Raw genomic sequence first — 27,115 nt, 5'->3', positions numbered from 1 at the left:
GGTGGAGGATAATCATCCATCAACCCTCCTCAATAAGAAGCACCAATCTTTTCTGCTCTCAAAACACATCCAAACCCAATTTCACAGGAGATCAAATCTTATGGGCAGCAGCACCAACCTTTTCAAAATCGAGTTATTTTCATCGTTCATGCACAGTTGTTTTTCTCACTTCAAAGGGATGCATTTTGGCTTAAAACTTTCTAGACCACTGATTATCAATTGATGTGGGCATTTATGTTGTTGCTGAAAAGTTGTGAATTTAATGGAATTCCAAACAAGATCATGACACACGATTCCCAAATGAGTTTCCTTCCAACATATACGGGAAGAGTCCATGTGAGGATAATTGAACAATATCCAACTACTTCTAATGAGACTTGGTGGAATGTTCTTCGAAGAAAAATGACAACCAAAATGAGTGTAAAGAAAAGGCAAAGAGAAATTTTGAACTCAAGTCATCAATTCCTGTTGGCCGCTTCATCACATAAGACCACATTCATTGTTTCATCCTTATCAAATTTCTCTCTTGTTCATTTCTTACCGATCACTCGTGAGCCAACATTTGGATTACATTCAGCCACATCCTAGCTCACTCATCCTCTATCTGTCAAATTTGGAAGCATTACATTCTTGGAATGAAGGTATCGAATTGGACATGTCTTGTTGAGAGAAATCAAGCAAGCGTTAACCAGAAGGTGAATGTTCTGTACAAGGTATTTGTGCCTAAATGAAGGTTTCAAATTGAATGATTGAAAAGTGAAAGTGATAACTCAGGATCGAGTAAAATAGATAGTAAATCTTGCAGAAAAAGGGGAAGTAAGAATGTGATTTGAGGATGTAGCTGGATCTGAATTCTTGATCAAGATGGTATTGACGTTTGTTATCGAAGAGGGTTGATGGATGATAATCGCGGTGGTGTCGAATGGGGGGGGTTGGTGGATGGAGCCGGGCTGGAACAGCGGGATGACAGCCAGCTCCAGATTGAGCAGGCCGCGTCATCAGCCGCTGCTGCGCGCAGCAGCTGCGGCAAAATTTGATTCCAAAGCTGTGAAGCAAACGTGCCAGAGGTGACAACATTTCTAGCAAATGTAATATATGATTAGGGTGTTCAAACCTGTGCAAGAAATGTGCAAGACCGACGTGCAAGATCCGTGCAAGATCCGTGCAAGATTTTTTGCACTAATCTTGCACAGTAATTTTTTTGACAACCCGAGTTATTGTGTTCCAAACCGTGCAAAAACCGTGCGAGACCGACTCTTGCAAGTTTTGTGCAAGATCCGTGCAAGTTCTATTCATATCTTGCACAGAACTTGCACAAAACTTGCATGAATTGATTTTGAGGTTTGAACACCCTAGATGTTAAAAAGTTTCTTAGAAGGAGAAGTGAGAAATGAGATCATGCAAAGTTAAATCATCTGGTTCATTGTTTATGGATATTACCCGGTACCGGTCAAGAGTTTTTGACTTATAATTTGTAGTGACAGTCATGTGACAGTGCTTGCATGATGTAAAACCCGTGATGTAACGGGACAACCCGAGAGTTGTGGGGCCGGATTGGAATTTGATGAAGGTTAGAATAATTTACAGGCCAGCATTGGACATCTGGAGAACAACATCAAGTCAACTGATTGGAATCTGAACTCGGATGGGCAAATCAAGAAATTGAAATCATCTCAAGTCATGAAAAAAAGTTAGTTTGATTTCTAAACTGATCTCAAGAACTCTTAAACCAGCACACAAGGCTGATTTGAATGATGGAATGATGATAGAAGAAATCTTGATATCTTTCTCGATCGATGATTAATTTCCAATCTTACCTTTCGATCAAATCACATTCGAACCATTTATCATCAAAACCATTTAGAAAGTTACATTCATTGAGAATATCAACTTATAATTTAATACTTCAACCTTTTCATACTACCACTAATCAACCACAACAACAACAAGCCAAGCCAAAACCATTTCACAAACACAGATATTCATCTCCAGAACGACGAATCAAGGAACCATTCTTATCCATCTTGTTACCAATCAAAGCATCCAATCAATCCACAACAAAGAGAAACTATCAAAACACTTTGAAACCAAACTCCATGAATCCTATCCGAACTCATCATCCAAATCAACCAAATCAAATCATACCAAACCCATCAAATTCAATTCATCCGATCACTCAAGTTTTGAACAAATACCAAACTTCTTCTAGAATCTCTACAACTTCTCAACTTCTTTCTGAAGCACTTCAGTCTGTTTTGAATCAATCTGATCATTCCTCAAATCTAGAATCATCTCATCATACCTCCTCCGATCAAGATTGGTGTTTGATCTATTTGAAATACTTACAATCATCTAAGAATCCACTCGAATTTTCTAAAAGATTAGGAGATTTGATCATCAATCGATTACCTAGATACAGATCCGATCAAATCATTCAATTACATTCAAAACATACCAGTCTAAGACACTTGGTTTCCACAGATTCATATAACCAATTAATCAAATTCTATTATTTATCAAATCGATATGATCAAGTAAGATTAATCTTAAAAGAATTGAAAGAAAGAGGATTGAATTTGAATTTACAAAGTTTTGAATTAATCTTATACTCTTACCAAGCTTTAAATAAATCAAAAGGGGTCAAACTGACCATTGAAAAGATTCAAAGCCTTGGACTTTCGATCAGTTTAGACACATGGGTTACACTCTTTTCAATTAAACCTAGGCAATCTTCTAGAACTCGACATTTAGATTCCATGGAAGATAATTCACCATCGATCTCAAGTCTTGATCAGTTTCTAAACGGTTGGAAATGGGATCCTTCCGAACTTCATTCGAATGGTAAAGCCATCATCACTTTAAGCAAGAAATTAATGCAAGATGGGAAATGGAATGAAGCCTTTAGATTTATTGATACAGCTCTTGTTTTGAATTATCTTCATCATGATCCTACTAACCCTACTAAGAAAAGCTTGACATCTTTTTGGGCTCGTGAGTTTCTTCATACACTTCTTTACGGATTATACAATTTAAAGCAAGAAAACCAAAGGTTAATTCGAACCAAACCAAACCGATCATCGAACATCAACCGAGATCCGATTCGATCAAACTTTCAAACTCCTTTACCTTTCAATCAATCAATCTTTAAATTCGTTGAAGACTTTATTGATAAACATCGAGATGGTTATCCGATCCAAGTGAACTCGTCAATCCTTTTGAATTGTCTAAGGATCGAAACCTGTCATTCACCATCCAAACTAAAATCAATTATCCAAAAGTGGAATAAACAGTACGGACTAGAAACCCAAAACCTAGGCAGTAGATCGTCTATAAGGTTCTTACATATCGTTTCCACTTGGTTTACAAAATCGATTCCAACTGAATCAAGGGAAGACTTGATGAAAGAGTATTCGGTCTTGAAAGAGTTTTGGGATACAGATTTGAAAGAAATGATGAAGAGAGGACCGATAGATGGGAAGATCAAAAGAGGTTTGTTTGTTTTTTGGACCAGTCAAAGAATCCAATCAATTCGTATCAGTTTAAATAGAATCAAAAAAATCAAAAGGAAATTGGATATTCTATCTGATGAAGATGAATTAAAGTTAGATTTAAACTTCTTAGATGAGCTTGTTGATGATGTTAAGAAGTTAAAGAGTGGGAAGGAGTCAAGGCAACAGACAGAGATTCAGGATCAAGTGTTGTATAAATGGTGGTCTGAAAAACCTAATTTGAAAGAAATTAAAGTTAAAGTTTAATGATCATCTTTTTTACAGTTTGATGGAATATTAAGCATAAGTCAAAACCAAAATTGTTGGAAGATTAGAGACTCTTAATCTCCCTGTGTGTGTAGATATGAATGCAGCAAAAAAAAGGAACAAATGACATTATTTCTTTTGATTAGATCTTGTATATATGTTTGTTTTTTGGTTTTTGTTTGTTTTTTTGATGAGAGAAAGTGAAAGAAAAGAAAAACAAGTGAAATTGGGTTTAGATTTGTTCTTCAAAAAGGGTTTCTAAGTATCATGAAATTTAAGTAAGTCTGTTTCCATTGACACTTGATATTTCTGCTTATAGAATAAAAAAATTACATATTGTTACCATGGTTGAGACCTTCAATGTGAGTATTTTGTATAATTTTAGTATGCAAATTGTTGATTCTATTAACAAAAAACTTCAAGGATTTTCAGTTTACAACCTGTAACAATTATTGGAATTTGACTCATGGATGACAAGGAGAATTTCAATTCTACAATCCCTCATATATATCTTTTGAAACTCTTGCCCAAAACCTTTGATTTGTAGTTCATTGGAAAGCTAAAACTTTGTGACTTTATCTTTTGTTGAGACAAAAAGGCTTTATCTCAATACAAAATATATATATGTGGATTTATATGAAACAGTTCCAAATACAATTAAGCAGAAAGGATATCTTGGCCTATGGCATTCTGATATGATCAAGGTGTTAGAACCTTGGTGATGACTTTCAGGAACCCAGATGGAAAGGTGGAAAATCCGGCCATAAGAGATGAAACTATATAACATGATGCTTGACTTGAGACAGAACACTTGGGTGATTTCCAACCAAGATTGGCAGATGAAAGTCTTTGTGTCAAAGGACAATGCAAGGCTCATATCCATCGAATCACTGGCCAAAATTCTCATATCATTTTGGTGTTTGGGCTGGTCCCAAAGCGCTGGAAACAATTACGGGTCACAATACAATTCTGATTTATAAGTTGAGTAAAATACAATCTTACTTGTCAGGGGGTGAAACTTAAAGCATGGCACCTTTTCCAAGATGTTGAGTACCCTTATAGTGCAACTCATAGAAAATCAATCCTGAAATTGGCAAAGAAATTGAAACTACCAATGGAGCCTTCAGTAGGAGTTTTAGCAGAAGGAGATATTGATAGTCAAATGAAGTAGCTTACACAATAGCCCTAATTGCCTTCTGGGGGATGGCACGGTTAGGAGAGTCGGTAAAGCTGTCAGCCCTGGGTACATATACATGTACCCAAAACTAACTTATAATATTAGACTTTTACTTATAAACCTAATTACATGTACAGTCCCCTCCAAGTGGTTTACGTAATCATTCAAGTTCTGCAGCGGCGGGGGTGGGGCCGGGGCCTGTTGCAAACCCGATGATTACGAATCCTAGGCGTGGGGACGTGTACATACAGCTTATAAAACACATGTAACATATAATAAAACATATACAAACACCAATTACATATGTATATACACTTAAAAACATATGTAACATGTAATAAAATACCAATTACACCTCATAACTCAGTGTCAAGAGTTAAAATGCTTATACTACATAAATTACATAACACGTATATGTAATTATGTTTATTATTAATAATAATAATAATTAATAGTAATTATTAAACCCTAAACCACAGTGATGATACAATCAAATATCACTACAATTAGGTTTGGAGAGGAGGATATATAAACCCCTTCTCTCTCAGCCTTCAAGGATTTTCCCTCAAGCATTTTATTACACACCTCTTTTAAAGAACCCTTTAAAGTTCAATTGAAGTATATAATCAAGAGTCTTATAATATATAAGACTAGTGATTCACTTCATCTCTTTAAGGAAGTTCCTGCCTAGAAGATAAAGTAATTTCATCCTTCACCCCCTTCTCTTTGGATCCTCTACTTCCCCCAAGTAGAACTTTTCCTCAGGTTAGTGACCTTCCAATAAACCATCAGGTTAGTCACCTTCAGAACAACTACAGGTTAGTGACCTATATCAACTCATAGGTTAGTGTACCTTCAGAACAACTACAGGTTAGTGACCTACATCAACTCCAGGTTAGTGACCTCTTGAATAACTACAAGTTGGTGACTTTATTACAACCAGGTTAGTGACCTCCATATCACTCTTCAATTGGTTACCTTGAAGATTGAAGGAGAGCCTTGGATCCAGCTTTCACCAACTATAGTATATCATAATTATACCCCTGAACCTCCTTTTAAGGAGTCATTTAACTGTAGTCTGTCTGGATTTATCCAAACAGACCAGTTTCCCCCTCCTTCCCTCTCTTTTTATCTTTATAATTTTATTGTAATACATTATATTTGAAATATAACTTAATTATTTAAATTTACCAACCCACCTTGCCATTCTTAGTGAGCTCTGAGTATTCTTTTGAATACCCAACCCTCACAAAAGCTTTCTAGTGTAAAATTGAAAGATCTAATTTGGTATTTGAAGGGTATTTATTTGAAGATTAGGATTTGGACAGCAAAGACAGAGGCAGTAGGCAAAATCGAAATACATTGCCAGTACCAAACTATCTCAATCTGGTGGATGCAGATTGACATTTAATCTTGCATACAAATGCAACAGACAATGATCTGTTATTCTCATAACCAAGAGGTGATCAATATGCTCCATGAATAAAGCCATGATGTCAGAATCTATTTGATGAAGTATTGCAAGATCAAGTTGGATGTATGCTTACTGGCCATTCCTTTTGAGTTGATGGGGCTTCTTCAAGGTGAAACTTGAATAGCCCATTAGATGAGATTGTAGTGGTGAGTCTCTGGAAATTGGAAGGTTACAAATTATATATTGGAGAATGTGAAGAGGTTGACCTGTTAGGAACAATAAAATTATTAGACAACCTTCAATGTATATGAAATATCACTTGAAATTCAATGACATGACACACTGGATGGGTGATCAAAAGGCTGCACCCTGAGTCACAGGGCAAGCACCTCCCATCTGCTGTACCAGTGGGCCTACCTCCCTTGGTCCTTACCGGGGCTGAGGCCCCCCCAATAGACAATCCTCTACCTTTGTCTAAAATTAGCTGATTATAGTATTGTTATATTATTAAAGAATTCAATCATGATGTGAATACTTAAAATGATAAAAGAGAAAAACCACCTTGTAGATATTGCTAATCAAAGAGTGGAATGTGAGATAGAAACAATGAGAAATAAAATCAAGATGATAAGTGAGAGAACCAAGACTATATACTTGACTGTGATATCCACATCTTCCTAAACCTGATTATAAGATCATCTTTTCTGATGTATATGTGCTACATTTCTTTCAAATGGATAATTCCCATGCATTGCCGGCCCTGATTCCTGTCTGTTAAAAATTATTTCAATTATTGCAAGAAGATCTCAACTAGTGACAAAAGATTTGCTCATCATCAGCAAGTGACATGTGGGGCATTTGAAAACCCCATCTTCAGACTTCAAGATATGCTCCTAATGTTTTATTAAAAATGGCAACCACCAGGATATAAATCAACAAAGAAACCAATACCACAGCAACAATATACCTTGATATCTTTTATCTTGGTAGATACAAGGATTAAATGAGTTACCTTCATACATCGCTCATAAAACACATGATCAGTGCAACAACTCAATTGTGCAACTCTTTGCCCCTCCAAGAACCCAGATATACAGATGTGACATTCTTCAGATCCTGTCCTTAGATTAGGCTTTTTGCATGTCAGGTTTTTGACTTGCATTTTGATATTTGAGAACTCTTGTTTGCTTGCCATTGTATGCATGTTCAGAAGAGTGGTGTTGGACAAAGATGAATAACTCTTTCAACTCACTGTCCTCAGAACAAACAGCACAGACAACATCTAAGTCATATGTCTGCAACTTGTGAGGATGGGTTGATTTTCTCGCTGGCCATTGGCACTGCAGCCAACCTCCCGCCAACTGGTTGGTTTATGGAGAGTTGTATAGAATTCTACAGAATTCCTTTGATCAAAATGTCACAGCTTGTTCAAGTTATGTTTCACAAGGTATTATTCGATCGATTGATGACAGGTGAGTTTGGAGTGTATGTAATCGTATTTTGTAGCGTGCGTCATCGAATGTGAAGAAGGTCAATCAAAGCAAACTCAACATCAATCAACATCTCAATCACCATCAAAATATCAACATATAATCTTCATCTCCGTTTATCACGCTTACAATGAATGAAATTGGAATCGAAATCAGAAAAGAGGTAAGTGATCTATTGAAATCGTCATCTTCCGATCAGTTGAACTCAAGACTGTTTTGGGTGATTATAGGATCCTACCTTTAGTGCAGTCATTGATGAAAAAGCTGCTCTAGCTGCTCAGATAAACTCTGAAGAAGACATTTATATTAAATTCAAAAAACTACAACAACATCTTGAGTGAGGTTAACTTTTTTGATACCTCAATGAAACATTTTACTTATTCAAATCTCGAATTTCATACCTTTTTAAAACACGATCAAAGATTTCTAGAACTTCAAGAAGAGTATATTAAAGATGAACAAAAGAATTTAAAACGTGAATTATTAAGAGCACAAGAAGAAGTCAAACGAATTCAATCAGTTCCATTAGTAATCGGTCAATTTTTAGAACCAATAGATCAATTCACTGGAATCGTTGGTTCTACTACTGGCTCAAACTATGTAGTTAGGATTTTATCTACGATTGATCGTGAATTATTGAAACCTTCAAGTTCGGTAGCACTTCATCGACATTCGAATTCTTTGGTCGATGTTCTTCCTCCTGAAGCTGATAGTAGTATCAGCATGCTTACGGCTGAGTCAGTTCTCAAATCACTATGAATCTTTCTCTCTCGCGTTTCAAGAGCTAACGATAGTTTTATTTTTTTCAGTGAAAAGCCAGATGTAACATACAATGATATCGGCGGGATGGATATCCAAAAGCAGGAAATCCGAGAAGCAGTAGAACTACCACTCACTCATTTTGACCTCTACAAACAAATCGGAATAGATCCACCACGAGGAGTGTTACTATACGGACCACCAGGAACCGGTAAAACGATGTTAGTCAAAGCAGTAGCGAATTCAACCACAGCTTCTTTTATCAGAGTAGTAGGATCGGAATTTGTTCAAAAATATTTAGGTGAAGGTCCTAGAATGGTTCGAGATGTCTTTAGACTTGCAAGAGAAAACTCACCGGCTATTATTTTTATTGATGAGGTTGATGCGATTGCGACTAAACGATTTGATGCTCAAACTGGTGCTGATAGAGAAGTTCAAAGAATCTTACTTGAGTTGTTGAACCAGATGGATGGATTTGATCAAGGTAGTAACGTCAAAGTTATCATGGCTGTATGTCCATTCTCTCTCTCTCAGTATTATATTTCTCTAGTGATAAGAAGAATTGACGTTCAGGTTTGTATGGTACTTACCAGACCAATCGAGCTGATACACTTGATCCAGCACTTTTAAGACCTGGACGATTAGATAGAAAAATTGAATTTCCATTACCATCCAGAAGAGAAAAACGATTAATTTTTCAAACTTTAGCAGGAAAGATGTCACTTGGAAACGATGTAGATTTAGAAGATTGTAAGTCTTTGAGCAAAAAGAAATCACAAGTCAAAAATGTTTCTTGACTTTTTGATTCTTTTTTTTTGGTTTAATAGATGTTCAAAGACCAGATAAACTTTCATCAGCACAAATTTCACAAATTTGTCAAGGTGCTGGATTACAAGCTGTACGAAAGAATCGGTATGTAATCTTACCTTCAGATTTTGAAGAATCATGGAAATCAGTTGTAAAGAAAGGAGAAGATACACATGCATTTTATAGATAGAATTATTTCATTTTTCCTGAAGATGGTTTTAAATTGTGTTAAGGGACAGAGAGGGATAATTGTTTGTATTGAATCTATTTTTTTGAGACTGTGAAGGGGGTTTTGGAGTGAAGGTTAATTGAATTTGAAAGGTGTTTTTGGATTTTTGAATATGGGAGAGAGAGGGACTGAAGGTGAGGTCATTGATGTGCATTTCAGATCTATATTCATGGTCAATGTAGATCGCAACAATTCATGGTGTCTTGGGTATGCAAATGCTGCAAGATGAGGCATATGGTTGTATGTGAGTCTTATCATCATAGAACCTATTGCCACACATTGCCACTCACTAAACATACCTCTGGAGTTATTGGAAACTTGAAGATGATCTCCAAAAGTTGAACTTGATCTTTTTTATGTTGCATTTGACCTTGCATGCAGAGAAACTTACACTTCTCATCATAGAAAAAGATGTTTGCTGGTGTAAGCAACTTGAAAGCTGATATTCTCTTAGGATACATGGCCACAGGGAAGCCCAGACAGCTTGGCTTAAGAGTTGAGCTTGTTGTACAAAGTGAACATGTTCAAAGTTTGAACAAATCCCTTGGGCTGATGAGAACTGTTGATGATGTCGAAAGACTGTGACAGGGTGGTGACACTATTACGCAGCCGCTTTGTCGACGAACCACAACTTAACCAGTGAGCTATACAGCTGTTTCACAATCTCCTGCGCTGATCTTGATTGGTTTCACAGACTGAACAGCTACAGAATATGAAATTTTGATGTTTGAAACGGTTTTGTGTGAAAGATGAGGGAAAATTGATTGTAAAATTGTTGCTGTTGACCGTCCTCTTCCTCCCTTTCTTCCCCTTACCACCACTCACTACCTACCTTCATCACCTTACTCCATCCCGCATTCCCTCATTCCAAGAGTATCGCCATCGACTTTGTTGTAGTTGATACATTCGATCAGGATACTTTGACCTTTTTGTCCTCCCTTGATTACTTTCTGCATCTTTCGATCTTGATCGTCGACTTTGTTCAACTTTAATCCTTTTGAATTACGAACTTTTTCCTCAAAAAACATCGCCATGGCATCTACTACCAACGACTCTCAAACGCCCGCTGCTTCTGCTCTCCTTCAAGCGCTTTATCAAGCTTCGGACAACCCTTCAGCCACTGTCGCTGCCCGTGCACTTGCTACTCATGTTACCACCACCGGCCTCCGCTCTCTGGCTGTCGATGGTATTACTGAAGATCTGGTCCGCGCTTCTCGCTCCAAGCTTGTTCCGGAGCGTGAGCGTGCCATGATTGCACTCGAGGAAATCTGCCGAACTGTGGGAGCTCCCGGTGGTTTCGATCCGTACATCCTTCCTTTGCTTCCCGTCATCCTCGAACGTTATTCCGAAACCGGAAAGGCCGACGTGATCGGAAAGGCTGCCGAGAAGGCTGCTAAACAAGTCCTCAAGCTCCCACCTCCCGAAGCTGTACCTATGTTCATGTCCGCCTTATTCGAGATCCTTTCGACCTCCGGTGTCAAGTGGAAGACCAAAACTGGTGCCCTAGAGATGTTGACCGCCTTGGTTAAGATTGGACCCGATCAAATCGCCGAACGCTTGGGAGAGATCATCCCTCACCTGACCGCAGAGATGCGGGACACCAAATCCGAGGTCAGCGCAGCTGGTCACAAAGCTGCCCTTGCTATCTGTGGAGTGCTCTCCAACTTGGACGTCCTCCCATTTGTACCTTTGCTAGTCAATTGTATGGCCAGGCCTGATACCGTACCCGATGCCATCAAGCAATTGTCAGCAAATGTCTGGGTCAGAGACGTGGATGGACCTACCCTTGCGGTCCTTGTACCCTTACTCCAGCGTGCTCTGTCCGATCGTAGCTCTGTTGTTCAACGTCAGACTGTCATCTTGGTCGGCAATCTCTTCAAGCTCGTTCGATCGCCCGATCTCGCCCATCACCACCTGAAGAATCTTTTCCCTGGTGTTCATCGAATTGCGGAAACTGCCTCCTTCCCGGAAGTTCGAGAGTTCGCCCTTCAGGCCGTCAACACACTCACCATTTCGGCCGGTGCCGACGAAGAAACGATTGCCAACTTGAAGAAGACTGGTCTTGGTAGTACCGGCGCTAGCCCGATCTCATCTATTCCCGGCACCCCTGCTATGAAACTCGTGGACGAGGATCAGATGCTTGCAGAGAAATCCCTCGTTCTCTTAATCAAGAAGTTCGCCAATGAAGACACAGACGCATTCATGCACACCTCTTTGACCTACCAAGCTACCTGCATCGCCAGCTTAGTACGTAAGCGTGACTTTGACGAGGCGCAATGGACCAAATACACTGTACCATACCTGTCACGATTCATTCCTGCTGCCACGGCCGAGCAGATTGCTAAGGAGAACTTGAAACGATGGCTCGAGATTGACAAGGAACGATACTTCAAAGCTGCTGGTGATGACGACGATGATCCTACTGAGAAGATTGTTGATCTGACCTTCTCCCTGGCTTATGGAGGTCTCTTGTTACTCAACCATACCATGCTGAAATTGAGACGAGGTTGGAGGTACGGTGTATGTGGAGCCAACGGTTGCGGTAAAAGTACTCTTCTAGTACGTTTTCTTTTCCTACACATTTCTCATCCCTACATCACATGTCACCTTGAAATTAACTCTTTGATCGTGTCATTCTCGCCTACAGAAAGCGATCAATCGTCACCAGATCGAAAACTTTCCAGAAAATGTCTCGACTTTCTACGTCGAGCATGATATTGATGGTGAAGATTCCGAAGCCACTTGTCTTTCCTTCTTGATCGCGGACAAGTTTGTCAAAGCCAAGAACTTGACAGAAGACCAGATCTCCGAACGAATGAAGGAATTCGGATTTGACTCGGCGCGTCAGGGGGCCAAGGTCGACTCTCTCTCCGGAGGCTGGAAGATGCGACTAGCGTTGGCTCGGGCCATGCTTTGTGATGCAGATCTACTTTTACTCGATGAGCCGACTAACCATTTAGATCGAGCATCAATTGAGTGGCTTCAAGATTATTTGAAAGCTCAAACTCGGGTCACCATCTTGACTGTCTCGCACGACTCTGGTTTCCTGGACTCAATTTGCACGGACATCATTCATTACCAGACCAAGCAGTTGGTATACTACCGGGGTAATTTGTCTAAATTCGTCGAGAAATATCCCGCTGCAAAAAGTTATTACACCCTTTCTGCCTCCCTCGTCAAATTCGTCTTCCCTCCCCCCGGTGCCTTGATGGGTGTTCGATCACAGACTCGAGCCATCCTCAAGGCCACCAACGTGACCTTTACCTATCCCGGAGCACCTAAACCTAGTTTGATGAATGCATCTTGCGCTGTCACCTTATCGTCTCGAGTCGGTGTGGTTGGACCTAACGGAGCTGGAAAATCAACCTTAATCAAACTCTTGACCGGAGAAACCGTTCCTGACTCTGGCAAAATCGAAAAGCACCCTAACTTGCGAGTCGCGTATGTCGCTCAGCATGCCTTCCACAATATTGGTGCTCATATGGAAAAAACTGCTGTGCAGTACATTGCATGGAGATATCAGGATGGTCACGATCGTGAGCAAGCAATGAAGGCTGTGAGTCAAACGTCCCAAAACTGACACCGTTTCAGATACTCCGTGATACATGATAGATGCTGATTACACCATTTTTGTTTCAACAGTCACGAGTACTGTCGGAAGAAGAAAAACGTCAAATGGAGGTTCCCATCGAAGGCAAGAATGGAGAGAAGAGAAAATTGGAGATGATCATTGGTCGACAAAAATTGAAAAAATCATTCCAATATGAGTGTAAATGGAAAAATATGGACCACAAGCACAATTCCTGGCTTCCGCGTGAGAAGTTGATTGAGGCTGGGTTCAGTAAGCTTGTACAAGAACACGATGATCTTGAGGCTTCTAGAGAAGGGTCTGGTTCCCGTGATTTGTCATTCAAAGTGTAGGTGTTTGTTTTAGGTATCTTTTTGATCTGTGGAACTGAAGCTGATCTTCAAACCTATCTTCAGCATCCGATCACATTTAATTGATGTTGGTCTTGACGGTGATATTGCCGAATACAACGAGCTGAAAGGATTGAGTGGAGGACAGAAGGTTAAAGTAGTCATTGCGTAAGTGTCTTCCCTTGCGATTCTCAGCTCATTCTGATATCTGATGAGTCCGTAAATTTTGTAGTGCCGCATTGTGGAGCAAACCTCAAGTCCTCATTCTCGATGAGCCGACAAATTTCTTAGACCGAGACGCCTTGGGTGGATTGGCAGTCGCTATCCGAGACTGGGCAGGTGCATTTGTCTGTATTTCACACAACGAAGAGTTTGTTGGAGCCCTTTGCCCGGAGATTTGGAATGTTGAAGGTGGTAAATTGATTCATAAGGGTAAAGCAGCTGTAGTGGAAGGAGATGCATTTGAGGATGGTAAACGAACCCTTGGAAACGGTCTTAACAGTAAGAAGAATACACCTTCTGGTAGCAAGAGCGCTACTCCATTGGCTAGCGCTACACCCTCTGCTACCAACTCGGGTAACGAAGCCGAGGCAGCTGATCCTAATGCAATGCCGGTGGTGAAGAAAAAGAAGTTGACGCGTAAACAATTGAAGGATCGTGAAGAGCGTAGACGGATGCGTAAATTGCGTTGGTTGTCTGATTCTACTGGCGCACCTCGTGAACCAGATACCGACACTGGTAAGTTGCTTTTTTGATATTCCTATGCATACAAACTATTTCACAAAACTGGATCAAATGATTGACAATATCTCGTTTTTGTTCAATTACAGAGGACGAGCATTAAGGTTTGATCGATTGTGTACGATTTTGACCAGTTGGCGTTCGATTTTTTATTGCTAGATTAAAACCCTTTAAATTAAAAACCTTTTAAAATCTATTTTCCAATCATGCATTGGACAGCAGCATCTCTTCAGTCAAAGATCAATGATAGAAGGAGAAATCCGTTTTGTGTGTGGTGGCATGAAGTTTTCTTTCAATTCACTTTCTCAACATCTCCATCTCTCTATCTTTCTCTCGACTGTGTAAATAATTAATGAGTTTTGATACAAGGATATGGAGGTTTCCTTACCGATAGATTTCTTTTCTTCTTCTCTTTACTTTTTTTGTTTTATCATTTTCCTTATAAACAAAGAGTCAAATGATATGAAGTTGTTGAAGACCATGTGTGTGTTTGTGTTCATTTATAGATTAATATATGGGTGCGCTTGTGCTTTAGATGTTTGCTTTCTCTATAGAAAAAAATGAAGTGATGTTTTTGACATCTTTATGAGTTTTTTGTCTCCATTAAGGTCTATGTACTGGACGATGATTGAATGAATGAAGAATATCTTAATCAGGTTTTGGTAGCCAGCTTGTTCAAACTTTAAATACCAAGAGTGGTCTATTGAACAAATTGACCAACATTAGGTTACCTGCTAATCAAGCACTGATGGGAATTTCAGATTAGTCAGTGTAATTGAATGTCAACCAAGTATCTTCACTGTCTTCAAAGAGTTTGGTTATCTTTTGCGGCTCTCCTTGGGTCTGAGCCTTGAGGTACATATAGCAAATCTTGGTCTGCAAAGTCCCTCAACTCCCATTTGTTTAGGCCCGCCTGAATTGACTTGGAATCTACCCAATTGGATTTACCGTTAAATAGAAGAAAATATGAAGGCAGGAAATAATCCTTTCGTTTGGAAAGTCAGCTTACCTTTTCCTTTTTGTTGGTTCTGGAAAGCTTCTCACGTCTCGGGTGGAACGACATCAATTACCTTCTAGAGTTGGTAGGACCGAGTTGGCTTTTTGATTTTAAAAGCAACCATCTCTTCCGGACATTCGCTTCGGACATATCTGATGCAGTTACTTTTGAAATATGTCGAGGGATCTGCGACCACATTGCCCATCTCAAGCAAAGGAATACACTTCTAACATGCAGCCTTAAATTTATCAATTTTGCACTTTCATCGAGATGCGATCGGATTACAGCATCGATGGATTTGCTTGGATCCAACGCCAGACAAAGATGGATGGATCGAATTTTATGTGTGTTTTGACAGGCGATAGATCATCGTCTGAAAGGCGCAGGTTGATTCATCACGACAGATATATATATAACGAGGCTTTTCTCTTGGACGACTTGATATTCACTGCGAGTGGTTTCAGGCCTTTTGAGACAGTGGCTAAAGGAAAGGGTCGTAGTCCAATCTACTTCCATTTCAACGAAGTTTGCGATCACGGTGATTTCTTCAAGCATCAAATGTGAAGGACATAATCCAATCTCTTATGTATTTCGGGAAGATGAATCCAGCTTACGTTTTTGCCTTGAAGACCGTTCGTCTTGGAAAAGTTGGCGCGTAAGGAGTCGAACATCACTAATGACTGAATAGCAGAAATACATTGGCTTTTCGATTCCAAAAGCGAGGCTATTTTCTGATCATCAAAATGACGCACATTTGGAACAAACGTCTTCACGCTGCTACAAGGAACCAGTGACCTGTTATCTGATGCTCGTACCACGCCTCATATCTACGCTGAAAGCAAAGCAGAGTTTTCCTCGAAAGCGATCAAGTGACCCAACCTAGCTTTTGCTTTCCATACTATGGTTATAAAATGTTTTCGTGTCAAAAGAATGGAGGTTCGTTCTACGAAGCTATCACCACCAACAACTATCAAATTTTCAAATATTCATCAATAATCTTCTCAGACAATTCAAAATCAAACCTAAGGTACCTTTTCTAATCGCTCACAAGATGCTTGACCAATTGCCCGCCGAGATTCTAGAAGAGATAATTTACTATCTGATCGATCTGGATGCCAAAGAGCGCGAAAAGGCACGTCATCCATACAATGGAAAATGTGGAACAGGTACGAATCATGAAGTTTTCTTGACGTGTATCTTGAATGTTAGCTCACTGTTGATTGTCTCCATATGATCTTATAGCACTCTCCTTTATGGCACTATCTCATGTCAATTCAAGACTGAGGAAGAGCTGCGAATCTTTTCGCTGGAAGGTAAGCACTTTTTTATCATCTAACATGAAAGAAGTAGAAAGTGCTGATGCAAAATCTGCAAAAACCCAACAGACAATACTCTTTTTGCGAAAACAAAGTCGTAAGGTGAATGCGGCTCATACAACTCTGTATCCTCCAACCAGACACGTTCGTGCGATTCAAGCTACAGTACCTCTGTTGGGCGACAATGATGACATTGATCAGAGGTGCTTCAAATATTTCCATCATCTGGAAGCATTCCTAGATAAATTCTCTCAAAACCGTGTCAAGCATATACGTCTTTACACTCCTTCTTCTCTTCCGCTTGACAAACTTGCTTCGCTCAGTAATCCCGAAGACTCTATTGGTAGACATCTCAACAACGCTCACCGAAAAATACTGTCTTCCTTGGTTCAGTTTCCCCTTCTGACCTCGTTGGAGATTAACGGTGCGTGCTTCAATTTCGGGGCTCATAATGATATTGCTGAGTGCGTTTCTCAACTTCCTAATCTGGTCCGATTCCGAGCGACGAGTTCATTACCTATCGCGATCGATACTATGAGTCATAGCATCCAGCTTGGTGAGTCATTGGCTTCTCTTTGCTCATTGGAATACCTCGCTCTTCAGAATTTACAATATCCAGATTCGACTTGGGCCGATCTCAACTGGAAGGGACCTTTAAAGTTTTTGTTTATAAGTGACTGCTGGAACATCAAAGATGATGCACTTTACAGGTTCATATCGAAATTCGTGACCTTGAAGAAAATACGCCTTCTACGTCAAGAGATGTCACTTTCGCCTGGATTTTTACACAGTTTTCCGATCCTGTTCCAGGCGTTGGAAAGCTTCACGTTCCTAGGAATTAGCTTCGAGAATCGCATCTTTGAGATCTTATCAAGGGCCACCAAGCTTGAAAGATTACACGTACATCTATATGTACCTGAGGACATTCTTCAAGGCATGATTAGCTCTATTGACGAGAACTCTTGGCCAAGCTTAAAGGTTATCATCTTTTCAAGAGTAGATCCTAAGAATGAACAAAAAATCTTTCTTGAAAATTGGTGTCTCGAAAGGCAAGTAAAGATCAAGTTTCATTCTTGTTTGAGTATAGATTCGTTGGAGGAAGAAGAAGACCTTGTAGATGATGCTGACTTGACTGATGGATCGGATACCGAAGAGATATCTGATGTTGTGGCGGACGATGATGAACAGTTTGATACGCTTAGCGTGACGTCGACAGCGGATTCGGATGATAGTGAGTTGAGCACACCGGAAGATTGGACGTGTCCAAGTTGGATTAGAGATCATGAGTAGAATTACTGGTTTGTTTTTTGAACCCCTTGAACTTGCTTTTATATCTTTGAAAAGAATTATTTGCTCTTTTTGTGAAGTAGTCTATTATTATCAAAGTGTTCAAGTAAATTATCTGTGAATATTTATTTCATCTATGCAAAGGTCACTTGGATTCGCACACATGATCATTAGTAAGTGCTACTTTCTATGGATCAAACCTCACTATGTATATTGACCACGGCGTTCAGATTGCTTTTGGAATGCGTGTATGGAAACATAGTGAGAGATCAGGGAAATGATCTCATGACAGATCAGCAATGATACTGAAACTTTTTTGAAAGATTTCTTTGTATTAGTTATCAAGAACTTCATTCAAAACAAAAGGAGTAAAGATGTTTTTAGCCAGTTTATATTCCTGGAAGATTGCCATAGCTCTTTTGTTAGCTAGCATTATTTTGATCCTTGACCTTTTACTCAATCAGTCTGAAATACCTGAAGCACATAAGGTTGATCAATCACTGGATAGGTGTAATCAGCACATAATATGTGCAAAACAGCACGATAATCACATCGTATGCATGCTGACCCTCTCATCATCATCCACTTTTTCCCAACAGTTACTTGCTCATATAAAATATATAAACAATGTAGGGGAATGTGGTAAATGGAAAGAAGTCAGGTCTTGGAATCTTGACTTCTGAATAGTGTCATGAGCTTGATTGTGGATGTGTTTTCAAGGAAGCCTTATTTTGAATGGAGAACGTATGCACAAATTGAAATCTAAGATTGGGTTCAATGCAAGGCCATATTCTCCATATTATTTTTGTACATTTGGCCAAGTTGAAGTTTGTGTACAAAGGCTTAAGCCATTCCAAGGAAATGTTTGGTGATGTTTGTCACGTACCAAAGCATGAATTGTGTGAAAGGTTGAGGATGAGTTTCATTGAAGAGTCACCGATTTTAGTTTTCAATCGTTTGATCGATTCCAGTTTCTCATTGCCACTGCCACTGCCACTGCTAGATAGTCAACTCTAACTCTCAAGTCCATTTCCATATCTCTTTCTCTTTCTCTTTACCTTTTACCTTTATCAATCGAAACATATCAAGAACAAGAATAAGAACAAGAACCAGAACAAAAACAAGAACAAGAACAAGAACAAGAACCGATCCAACATACTTCAAACTTCATCACTACAGATGTCTACTGATCATTCACCTCTCTCTTTCAACAAGCTCAACTCTGATGCTACTACTACTACCACTACTGTTCCAAACCATCAAGCACGGAAACCAAGCATAGGCGATGCGAGTCAGTTATTTGGAGGCGGTGGAAGCGGATTAGATGACTTCTTTGGAACCTCATCCCTCTCTAGTCATCCCAGCCAGCCTCCCGGTTTCGCCACCTTACATGAAGAGCCTGACTGTTTTAATCCTAACGCCAATGGCCCTTTCCCATCATCTACCGACATATCTCACGATATGCAAAATGGTCCATTCGACAATGTTTGTGGCGTCAACGGTACTCTCTCTAGCTCAACAAACCCTGCTCCTTATGGTGTCCCTCATCAGCTACCCTCGATTGCCTATTCTCACTCCTACGCCGCCCCATCGCCCCCAACTCAACACTTCAATCCGAATATGACGCAATCTTCAACTGATGCCTACAACAATTATGCTCAGGCTTCATACATTCCTAATCAGGCTGATACCGCTTATTCTCATTACTCTCATCACCCTCAATCGAATACTTATGCGGAACAGACGTATGGTCAAGATCATCACACTACTGGCCTAGGAATTTCTAACACACCTCTTCACTCAGTAAACAATACGATACCGTCCTATCCCGAGAGCAACCCTTACGCACCTTCACAGCTTCATGATAACTCTAGCACGTATCATGCGACCTCTAGCCACGAAAGTCCCAGTTTCAACCCTTACGATACAGTTCCCCATTTGTCCGGTCACATCCCACGTTCAGCTTCTGTTGGTTATCAGCCTCACCATGACTCACTCGATACGGATTCACAGTTTCTTTCTCATTCTCACAATCAAAACACATCCAAACTGTCTCATCAATCCAGCACAGCTTCCTTCACCCGTCCTAAAGGATTTGATGCATACGATCCCCCTCCTATCCGCAAAAAGAAGCACATGGCACCCAGTACAACCGGTAGCTTGCCGTCGAGCCCAGCACTAGGTTATGGTCAAACAAACCAATTTGGCATGGGTAACTTTGGCTCTCCTGGGGCGCAGACTCCGCCTCCACCACCTAAACAGCGCAGTATATCGGGACCTGCTCAAGCACCGATCATCCCTGGTTCCGAGAATTATACCTCTCCCCGAATCACCTCTGATGATGCATATCAGCCACAAGCACAGGCTTTGCATGGACCAAATCTACAATGGGACAGTTCGCATACGACTATTGACAATGCTCATGCTACGGGATACAGCCCCCATGGATTTCAACAGCCTGCTCAACACTTCGTTCATCAAAGTCCAAGCTTCGACCCTTACAACCCTAACCCTTCCTTCCCATCTGCCACACCTAGTTATCAAAGCAATACCGACTATGATCCATACGCACAACCTATTCAATCTCAAAATATGAACCATCATGAAGCGGTGAACCAAAATAATGGATCTCACCAAGTTTCGACTAGTCAAGATGATGTCCAGCGACCGGATGATCCTTATGCACCTAACAACGTCGTGAACGTTGACGCCTATCGTACACCCTATGGTGGTTTGCCAAACATCAATGGTAGAGAATCACCCTTATCAACCAACCGCAGTATCACATCCTCGCCACCGATGACCTCACACTCGCCAGACTCTACCCCATCCTCAACTAGTCCTAAGCCTGGCCAAGCCCCGTCAAGTCCTACCAGTGGAAATTCAATGTCTGTGCCATTTGATCGCAAACCTAAGCGAAGTAGTCCTCTCAAAATGGCCGTGTCTGCCAACGACGAATCAGACCCGATGGCCTCTTCCAACGCTCCACTGATCGAAGAGCCCAACGGAGTCTCGCAGCCAGCCACTCCCTCAGCAGAGGAGGACCTTTTGATTGCGGCCACTCAAAAGCTTACATTGAACACTACTCATCAACAGTCTGGGGTTGAGGCGGCTCGTAGCGGTGCCGAGGCTGCAGGTCTCTCCGAAGCTAGCCAGACGCAAGGTTGGTCTGCCTCGGATCGTGTTCCTCAAAACGACACCCTCTCTTCAAATAGCTTTATGACGGTTCCTGCAGTCCTGATTCAGCCCGCTACGCCTGAGATGACCATCTCAGATATCCCGGAGCCGTCCCCGACCCGCACGAACTTCGATGTCTTGGCGGATCTTGATCAAGGTACTGTCACGAGACCCTCTAGTAATATGGATCATGACTTGTATGCTTACGACCATGTGGTAGGTGGTACGGTGGGCCGAGACAATGGTGCCTATGATTACGGCTCGGAACAAGTATATGATCAGCAGTACCAAGGCACCGACGAGCAACATAACCCGACATTCGATAGCTACCAACCTCAATCTGCATCGGATAATGTCAATGCGTCATCGTACTATGACTCCTATGCCCCCACGGAAGGTCAGCACGCATCCGACCAAAATCCGTACAATTATTCTGTTCCACCTGTGCAAGGCTCTGTTAGTCAGCAGAATCCAGTTGAAGATCCGTACTCGGCCCATTACCAGCCAAGTAAATCATTTTTCATCCCTTTGGTGTTTTTTTTTGATTTTGTTGTTGACCATGTTTGCTCTTTGTCACTCAGGTGTTGCTAATGTGTATGAGCCGGCTAACACAGACACGCCAATTCCTCCCGTTGGACCCTCGACTCGTCCATCTAGTCGCATGTTGGTCTCCGAAAGTCCTCATCTCATGGCCTTCAATGAGGCTGAGAGCTATGCGCCCTCAAGCCATCATCAACCTGCTTCCTCAAATGATCGAGACGGTGACCCAAGCCTGCATCGCTTGAAAGCCAAAATACCTTTGGCTAGCTTCGGTTTTGGCGGGAAGTTATTAGTAGTATTTCCTAGTGGTGGACAAGCACCTGCGTTCACGTCGGCTGGCTATGAAGATCCTTACAGTTCCGCAGCCAAGGCTTCCACGGGTACCACCCTACAAGTTCACAAGTTGTCTCAACTCATTCCGTCTACCGAGTTGCAAGCATTTCCGGGGCCTTTATTTATGGCAGGAGGGAGCAAGTCTTCTGTTGGTAAGAAAAAGAAAGAGATCACTGAATGGCTTGATGAAAGACATGATGAGACGGAAAAGGAGTGTAGTTATTTACAAAGCAACACGAAAACCCTTCATACGGATGGCGGGGCTGTCGAAGCTCATATCATGAAGACGGAACAGGTTCAGGACAAACTATTGGTCTTGAAACTTTTAAAAATCATGCTTGAAAACGAAGGCAAATTAAGTGGATCGTAAGTGTGAGAGTTCAACGTAATCATTGCATATATACTCATCCCACTGTTCTGCCCTGTCATCCAGACCTAAAGTAGACGAAGCAGTGCGCATTGCTTTGAAATCGGTCTCTCTTCGCTCACCAACCGGAAAAACAAGTCCTTCGACACTCGCAGTCGAGCCGCTACTCTTCGATGCTGGTTTCTCATCCCCTTCCGTCTCTCACTCACCCCCTTCTGACACAGTTGCTACCTATACTGTCACAGCCAGTAATCTGGACCGGATTCAAGCCTTGCTTTCACAAGGTGATCGTCCAAATGCACTGAAATTCGCATCGGAACAAAAAATGTGGGCACATGCCCTTGTGATTGCGAATAGTCTCGGCCATGACACCTGGCGAGAAACAGTCCGAGATTTTGTACGTTATGAGCTGGGTACTCCGGTTTCTTCAGGCTCAAGTGGTGCCTCAGATTCTCAGTCGAATGGAAGAGAAAGCTTGCGAGCCCTGTATAGTCTTTTCGCTGGTGCAGGTCCTGCTGCAAGTGAGTCAAACGGTTTTTCGCCTGTCTAATACAGATAGATAACTTATGTGATGTGACTATTTTCAGTGGAAGAGTTTATTCCACATAGTATTCTTTCTGGTAACTCGATGGCTCGATCTAGTCCTTCTCTTGCCCCCAATCCTTATGGAATGGCGATGACCGTACCCTCTTCGGCATCCAATTCAAGGACGTCATCTCCTGTCCCGGCAAATAAACCTGAGTTCAGACACCCAGCCGCAAAGTTGCCACATGAAACGTTGAACCAATGGAGATCAACAGTTGCCCTGACAATTGCCAATCGTGTTCCTGGTACAACTCCTTTCTTGTCGAGCTTGGGTGACACTTTGTTGAGCAACAACCGGGTTTACGCGGCGCATGCATGGTGAGGACTTTGTGTCTCTTGCGGTCCGAGCTGTGAAACTAAACAAGTTTGCCTTTTAGTTATTTGTTATCCAATGGTCTTTCTCCGATCGTTGGCATGGAAAATGGCACTCGTATATCCCTGCTCGGGTGCCATATGCAAGCGTCCCATACAGGCCCAGGTGTGAATGTCGAGGCTGTGATGTTGACAGAAGTCTTAGAATTTGCCCTATCATTGGCCGTTGTTGGTAAGGGCCAAGATACTTTCATCGGCATACCCCATATTCAAGGCTACAAGCTCGCTGTGGCCTACGAATACGCCACTTCTGGATTGGTAGCTACTGCACATCAGTGAGTTATTGTCAACTGGGCAAAATTGTAACATTGGCGAACTTTGCTGACCTCCCACGGCTCTTCGTGTAGGTACTGTGATTCAATTGCCGCAATAATCAAGCTGGCAACAAAGCCGTGTGCTTTCTATCATGCCACTCTCACCGATCAGATCAAAGCCTTATCGGACCGACTCTCGGCTGCGCCAGTACCAGAGAAAGGTAGCTCCTGGATCTCCCGCAAAATGCCTAGGCCAACTCTCGACAATGTCTGGCAATCACTCGAAGGCCGTGTACACAAGTTCGTTGCGGGGGATGACGAGGGAAATACAGAAAGTGGTAACAACGGGGGTCCGGGCCTGACGTTGCCCAATCAAGCTATCGGTCCATTTTCCCATTACAGCTCAATATCACCTGCTAGTTCATCTGGAACTCTTTCACGAGCGCAATCGTCTAGTGATTTGAGGTTTGGTGTCCCAGCATTCTCGGCACCATTTCAACATGGCTCATCACTCCAACGACCTGCATCTGGTGGTGGGTACTCATCAACGACCTCTTATGAAAGAGACCCTCGGCAGAGATCAACCTCAGCACTGGTAACTGGATACAGCTCATCCGATTGGTATTCCCATGCGGAGGACGATGATCCCACTATCACTCAGCCCTTCTTGACAGAATCCCAACGGAACGTGAGAGACGATTCCTCCAAAACTGCAACGCCTACGACCGTTGTACCTGCGGGAGGAGGAGGAGGTGGAGGTGGTGGATGGTGGGAAGCAGCTGCTTCAACAGGAGGAGCGACTTCCAGCTCTATACCTCCAGTGACTTTTACGACTTTCGACGCAGGATCTGCCCCAATTGCAGCTGATGATGGATCTGGTTTCATTGACCCCATGGCGTCATTTGGTATACCTTCATTCTCCACAAGCAATAACGCCGATTTTACTAATTACCGCGATGACTCATCTAAAGCGGCTTACAATGACGATGATGATGATGATGATGACTTGGGTTTGGGTAATAACAACCGAAAGAGGGAGAAAAGCGGTGGGGGCAACAGGGGTGATGATGATGATGATTCTGCATCGAATGACAAGAAAGGCAGCGATAATCACAAGCCAACGGGTTCAAGCCTGAAACCTGATGACAAGAGTGGGTTGTCTCCCTTTTTCTGAATTTCGGACCTCTGCCTTTTGATAATATCGAAGACTGAGTCAATGATGATAATCTTCTTGAATGATAGGCGTAAAACCGTCTGCGTCAAGCTCCTGGCTAGGTCGTTGGTTTAAACGTGACGCATCAGCACCTACCAATGGAGCACCAGTCAAAGCTAATTTAGGCGAAGAAGTATCTCTTGTTTACGATCCTGAAACCAAGCGATGGGTTAGCCGTAAAGTAAGTTGCTCGCTCTTTTTTCAAGCAGGCGAGAGATACTTAACCGATCACGCTTTATCTTCTCTGATCAGCCTGGTCAGGCGTCTACTTCAAGCACTCCCAACACACCGCCACCACCGCCAGCTAGAGCACAGACAGCGTCACCGACCAGCGCGATGCGCTCACCAGCGGCTAATGGAGCTTTCCCACCCCCACCTGCCATCAATCGAACCATGTCCAATATGACTAATGGAGCCAATCCACCACCACCATCACAACATCGACTCTCACAACCTACTACATATCTAAGAAATTCAATTTCATCATCTGATCTGAATTCAACCCCAACAGCATCACCTCCGCCAATACAACAGGTGTCAGATACTACACCATCTTCAACTTCAGCTGGATTACCACCACCACCACCTAGCATGATTGGTAGTAAAAAACCTGCTACAAAGAAAAGCATCAAATCACGTTATGTGGAAATTAGATGATGATGACGAAAAAAGATTTGATTTTATAAAGAAGAGAAGTGACGAAGGAAAAAAAATGAAGGTTTTTGTCTTTATTTTTTACATCATGATGATTTGATTGTATAACTACTACTAGTACAAAGAAAAATCATAGGTAGTATATATATATATTTGTTAGATTGATTTTATCATTAACTATTCATTCCAATTTATGATTATTTTTTTCCTCCATAGCAGAAGTTTGTATATAGAATTTCTTATTTTCTTCTTGTGTCTTTGAAGACGTTTTCATGTTTTGGAGTAAGCAAGGTTTTTGAGAAAAAGTGGTTGATGGGGTGGTATGATATATATATAAATATAGTGTTGAGTTTTAGAAATTTAGAGAAATTTGTTACTTTTTATATCAGTTTGTTTGTTTTGGAAGATTTTATGAGGGTTTTTTGTTTGATTTTCAATGGTTTATTACAGATCTGTCAGTTGGCACATGAAGTATTTTTAGATCAGTGAAAGCCCTTTGCCCAATCAGTGTGTGCTTCTGTCCACGCGGGCTATCATCATCAGACTCGGGATGGGTGCTGGATGGTTCCAGCTGCCATGGGCTTGAGCTTGGCTTGCCATGGGTATATGGGCCATCCTTGCCAAAGGCCAGGTCACAGTCCTTTGTTCAGGTGTTACACTGCGGGGATCTATTAGTTTGAACCCCGATTGAGCAGAATTTTGGTGACCGGGTTCAAAATTTCCTCGAATTGTCAATCTTGTTCACAACTTGTTAGCATTACGTTTGCCAATTTCCCTCGAGTACACCATTGCATACATACACATACATACACACATACACATTGCCTTCAAAACCTTTGATTCTAACCATCAGACTATCTCTCCCCTTGTCACAGATCCTCAGGCTTACTAATACAAGTGAGGGTGAAGGTGAGTGATGTTGAAAGGTGTTGTTGTTTATGATGTGTTGTACACACACGGGGCCAGCGGAGGACAACTTGAGGAGAATTGGCAAACCTAATGCGAACAAGTTGTGAACAAATTTCAAGATTCGAGAAAATTTCAAACCTGGACACCGAAATTCTGCTCAATCGGGTTTCAAACTTGTTACTTCCCACGGTGTTAGATGTATGTACTTTTTGGGAGCATCAGGAGGGCTGTGAAGACATTGTGACCAGCTGCAGGCCAAAGGATGCTGGCCAGTACGCATGATGTAGCATATGTAACAATATGTGGTCTTGTGTAATGTGATGCCCCAAAGAAGCCATTTGCAAGACTTTTCCACAAGTAATCTTTTATTTTGATACAATTCTGGTCTGACTTGTGTGGCAAGATCACACAAGATGGAAATGGTATTTGTTTCTTCTGAGTATTTAGTGACTCATGAGCTGATCCTGAGTACTCATCTGAGATCAAATAATGCTCATCCAAGATGGAAATGAGCCTCCTCCAGAAATGTGAAGCAAAACATGAGCAAAACAGGCTGGATGTTTCATGAGATCTGGATTTGAGACTTGATTGTAATCATGAGTATGAATTAAGTTTGAATTGGTTTAAAAATTGAATCCAATAACGTTAAAGTGTGAGAGTATGTTTCCAAGAAAAGGATGATGTGAGAAAAGTAGATGGTAAAGTGTCTCAAGTGGAGTGACTTTGATTACTTATTTCTTGTGGTTTTGAATTGTAAACAAACCACCAACAAACATGTAAATTTCTTGAATTTCTACAAATCAAATTTCAAAACCAACCAG

General features: G+C 41.4%; 5 protein-coding genes across 5 annotated transcripts; all 5 read left to right on the top strand.

Annotated features, from left to right (window-relative positions):
- Window positions 1-1,796: 1,796 nt before the first annotated feature.
- MELLADRAFT_67801 (uncharacterized protein) lies at window positions 1,797-3,755 on the top strand (the record flags this gene model as incomplete). The annotated part of the gene is made up of 1 exon (XM_007416252.1): window positions 1,797-3,755. The coding sequence occupies one exon, from the start codon at window positions 1,797-1,799 to the stop codon at window positions 3,753-3,755; it is 1,959 nt and encodes a 652-aa protein (XP_007416314.1).
- Window positions 3,756-7,850: 4,095 nt separating this feature from the next.
- MELLADRAFT_45420 (ATP-dependent 26S proteasome regulatory subunit) lies at window positions 7,851-9,685 on the top strand (the record flags this gene model as incomplete). Its single annotated transcript, XM_007416253.1, has 6 exons — window positions 7,851-7,999; window positions 8,067-8,173; window positions 8,259-8,573; window positions 8,646-9,105; window positions 9,189-9,345; window positions 9,423-9,685. The coding sequence occupies 6 exons, from the start codon at window positions 7,967-7,969 to the stop codon at window positions 9,590-9,592; spliced, it is 1,242 nt and encodes a 413-aa protein (XP_007416315.1).
- A 759-nt stretch (window positions 9,686-10,444) lies between these two features.
- On the top strand, window positions 10,445-14,878 carry MELLADRAFT_50376 (uncharacterized protein; the record flags this gene model as incomplete). Its single annotated transcript, XM_007416254.1, has 7 exons — window positions 10,445-11,752; window positions 11,804-12,190; window positions 12,279-13,187; window positions 13,274-13,548; window positions 13,616-13,717; window positions 13,782-14,287; window positions 14,380-14,878. 7 exons carry the CDS (start codon window positions 10,664-10,666, stop codon window positions 14,391-14,393), a joined length of 3,282 nt encoding a protein of 1,093 aa, XP_007416316.1.
- Window positions 14,879-16,338: 1,460 nt separating this feature from the next.
- On the top strand, window positions 16,339-17,893 carry MELLADRAFT_67798 (uncharacterized protein; the record flags this gene model as incomplete). The annotated part of the gene is made up of 3 exons (XM_007416255.1): window positions 16,339-16,453; window positions 16,530-16,600; window positions 16,673-17,893. 3 exons carry the CDS (start codon window positions 16,339-16,341, stop codon window positions 17,891-17,893), a joined length of 1,407 nt encoding a protein of 468 aa, XP_007416317.1.
- Window positions 17,894-25,092: 7,199 nt separating this feature from the next.
- Window positions 25,093-25,850, top strand: MELLADRAFT_73169 (uncharacterized protein; the record flags this gene model as incomplete). The annotated part of the gene is made up of 1 exon (XM_007416256.1): window positions 25,093-25,850. The coding sequence occupies one exon, from the start codon at window positions 25,125-25,127 to the stop codon at window positions 25,386-25,388; it is 264 nt and encodes an 87-aa protein (XP_007416318.1).
- Between the last annotated feature and the right edge of the window lie 1,265 nt (window positions 25,851-27,115).

Source organism: Melampsora larici-populina (genome assembly GCF_000204055.1).
Source record: "Melampsora larici-populina 98AG31 unplaced genomic scaffold MELLAscaffold_58, whole genome shotgun sequence".
Lineage (NCBI taxonomy): Eukaryota > Fungi > Basidiomycota > Pucciniomycetes > Pucciniales > Melampsoraceae > Melampsora > Melampsora laricis-populina.
The sequence above is the reverse complement of the archived record's forward strand: the minus strand, read 5'-3'. Positions and strand labels throughout refer to the sequence as shown.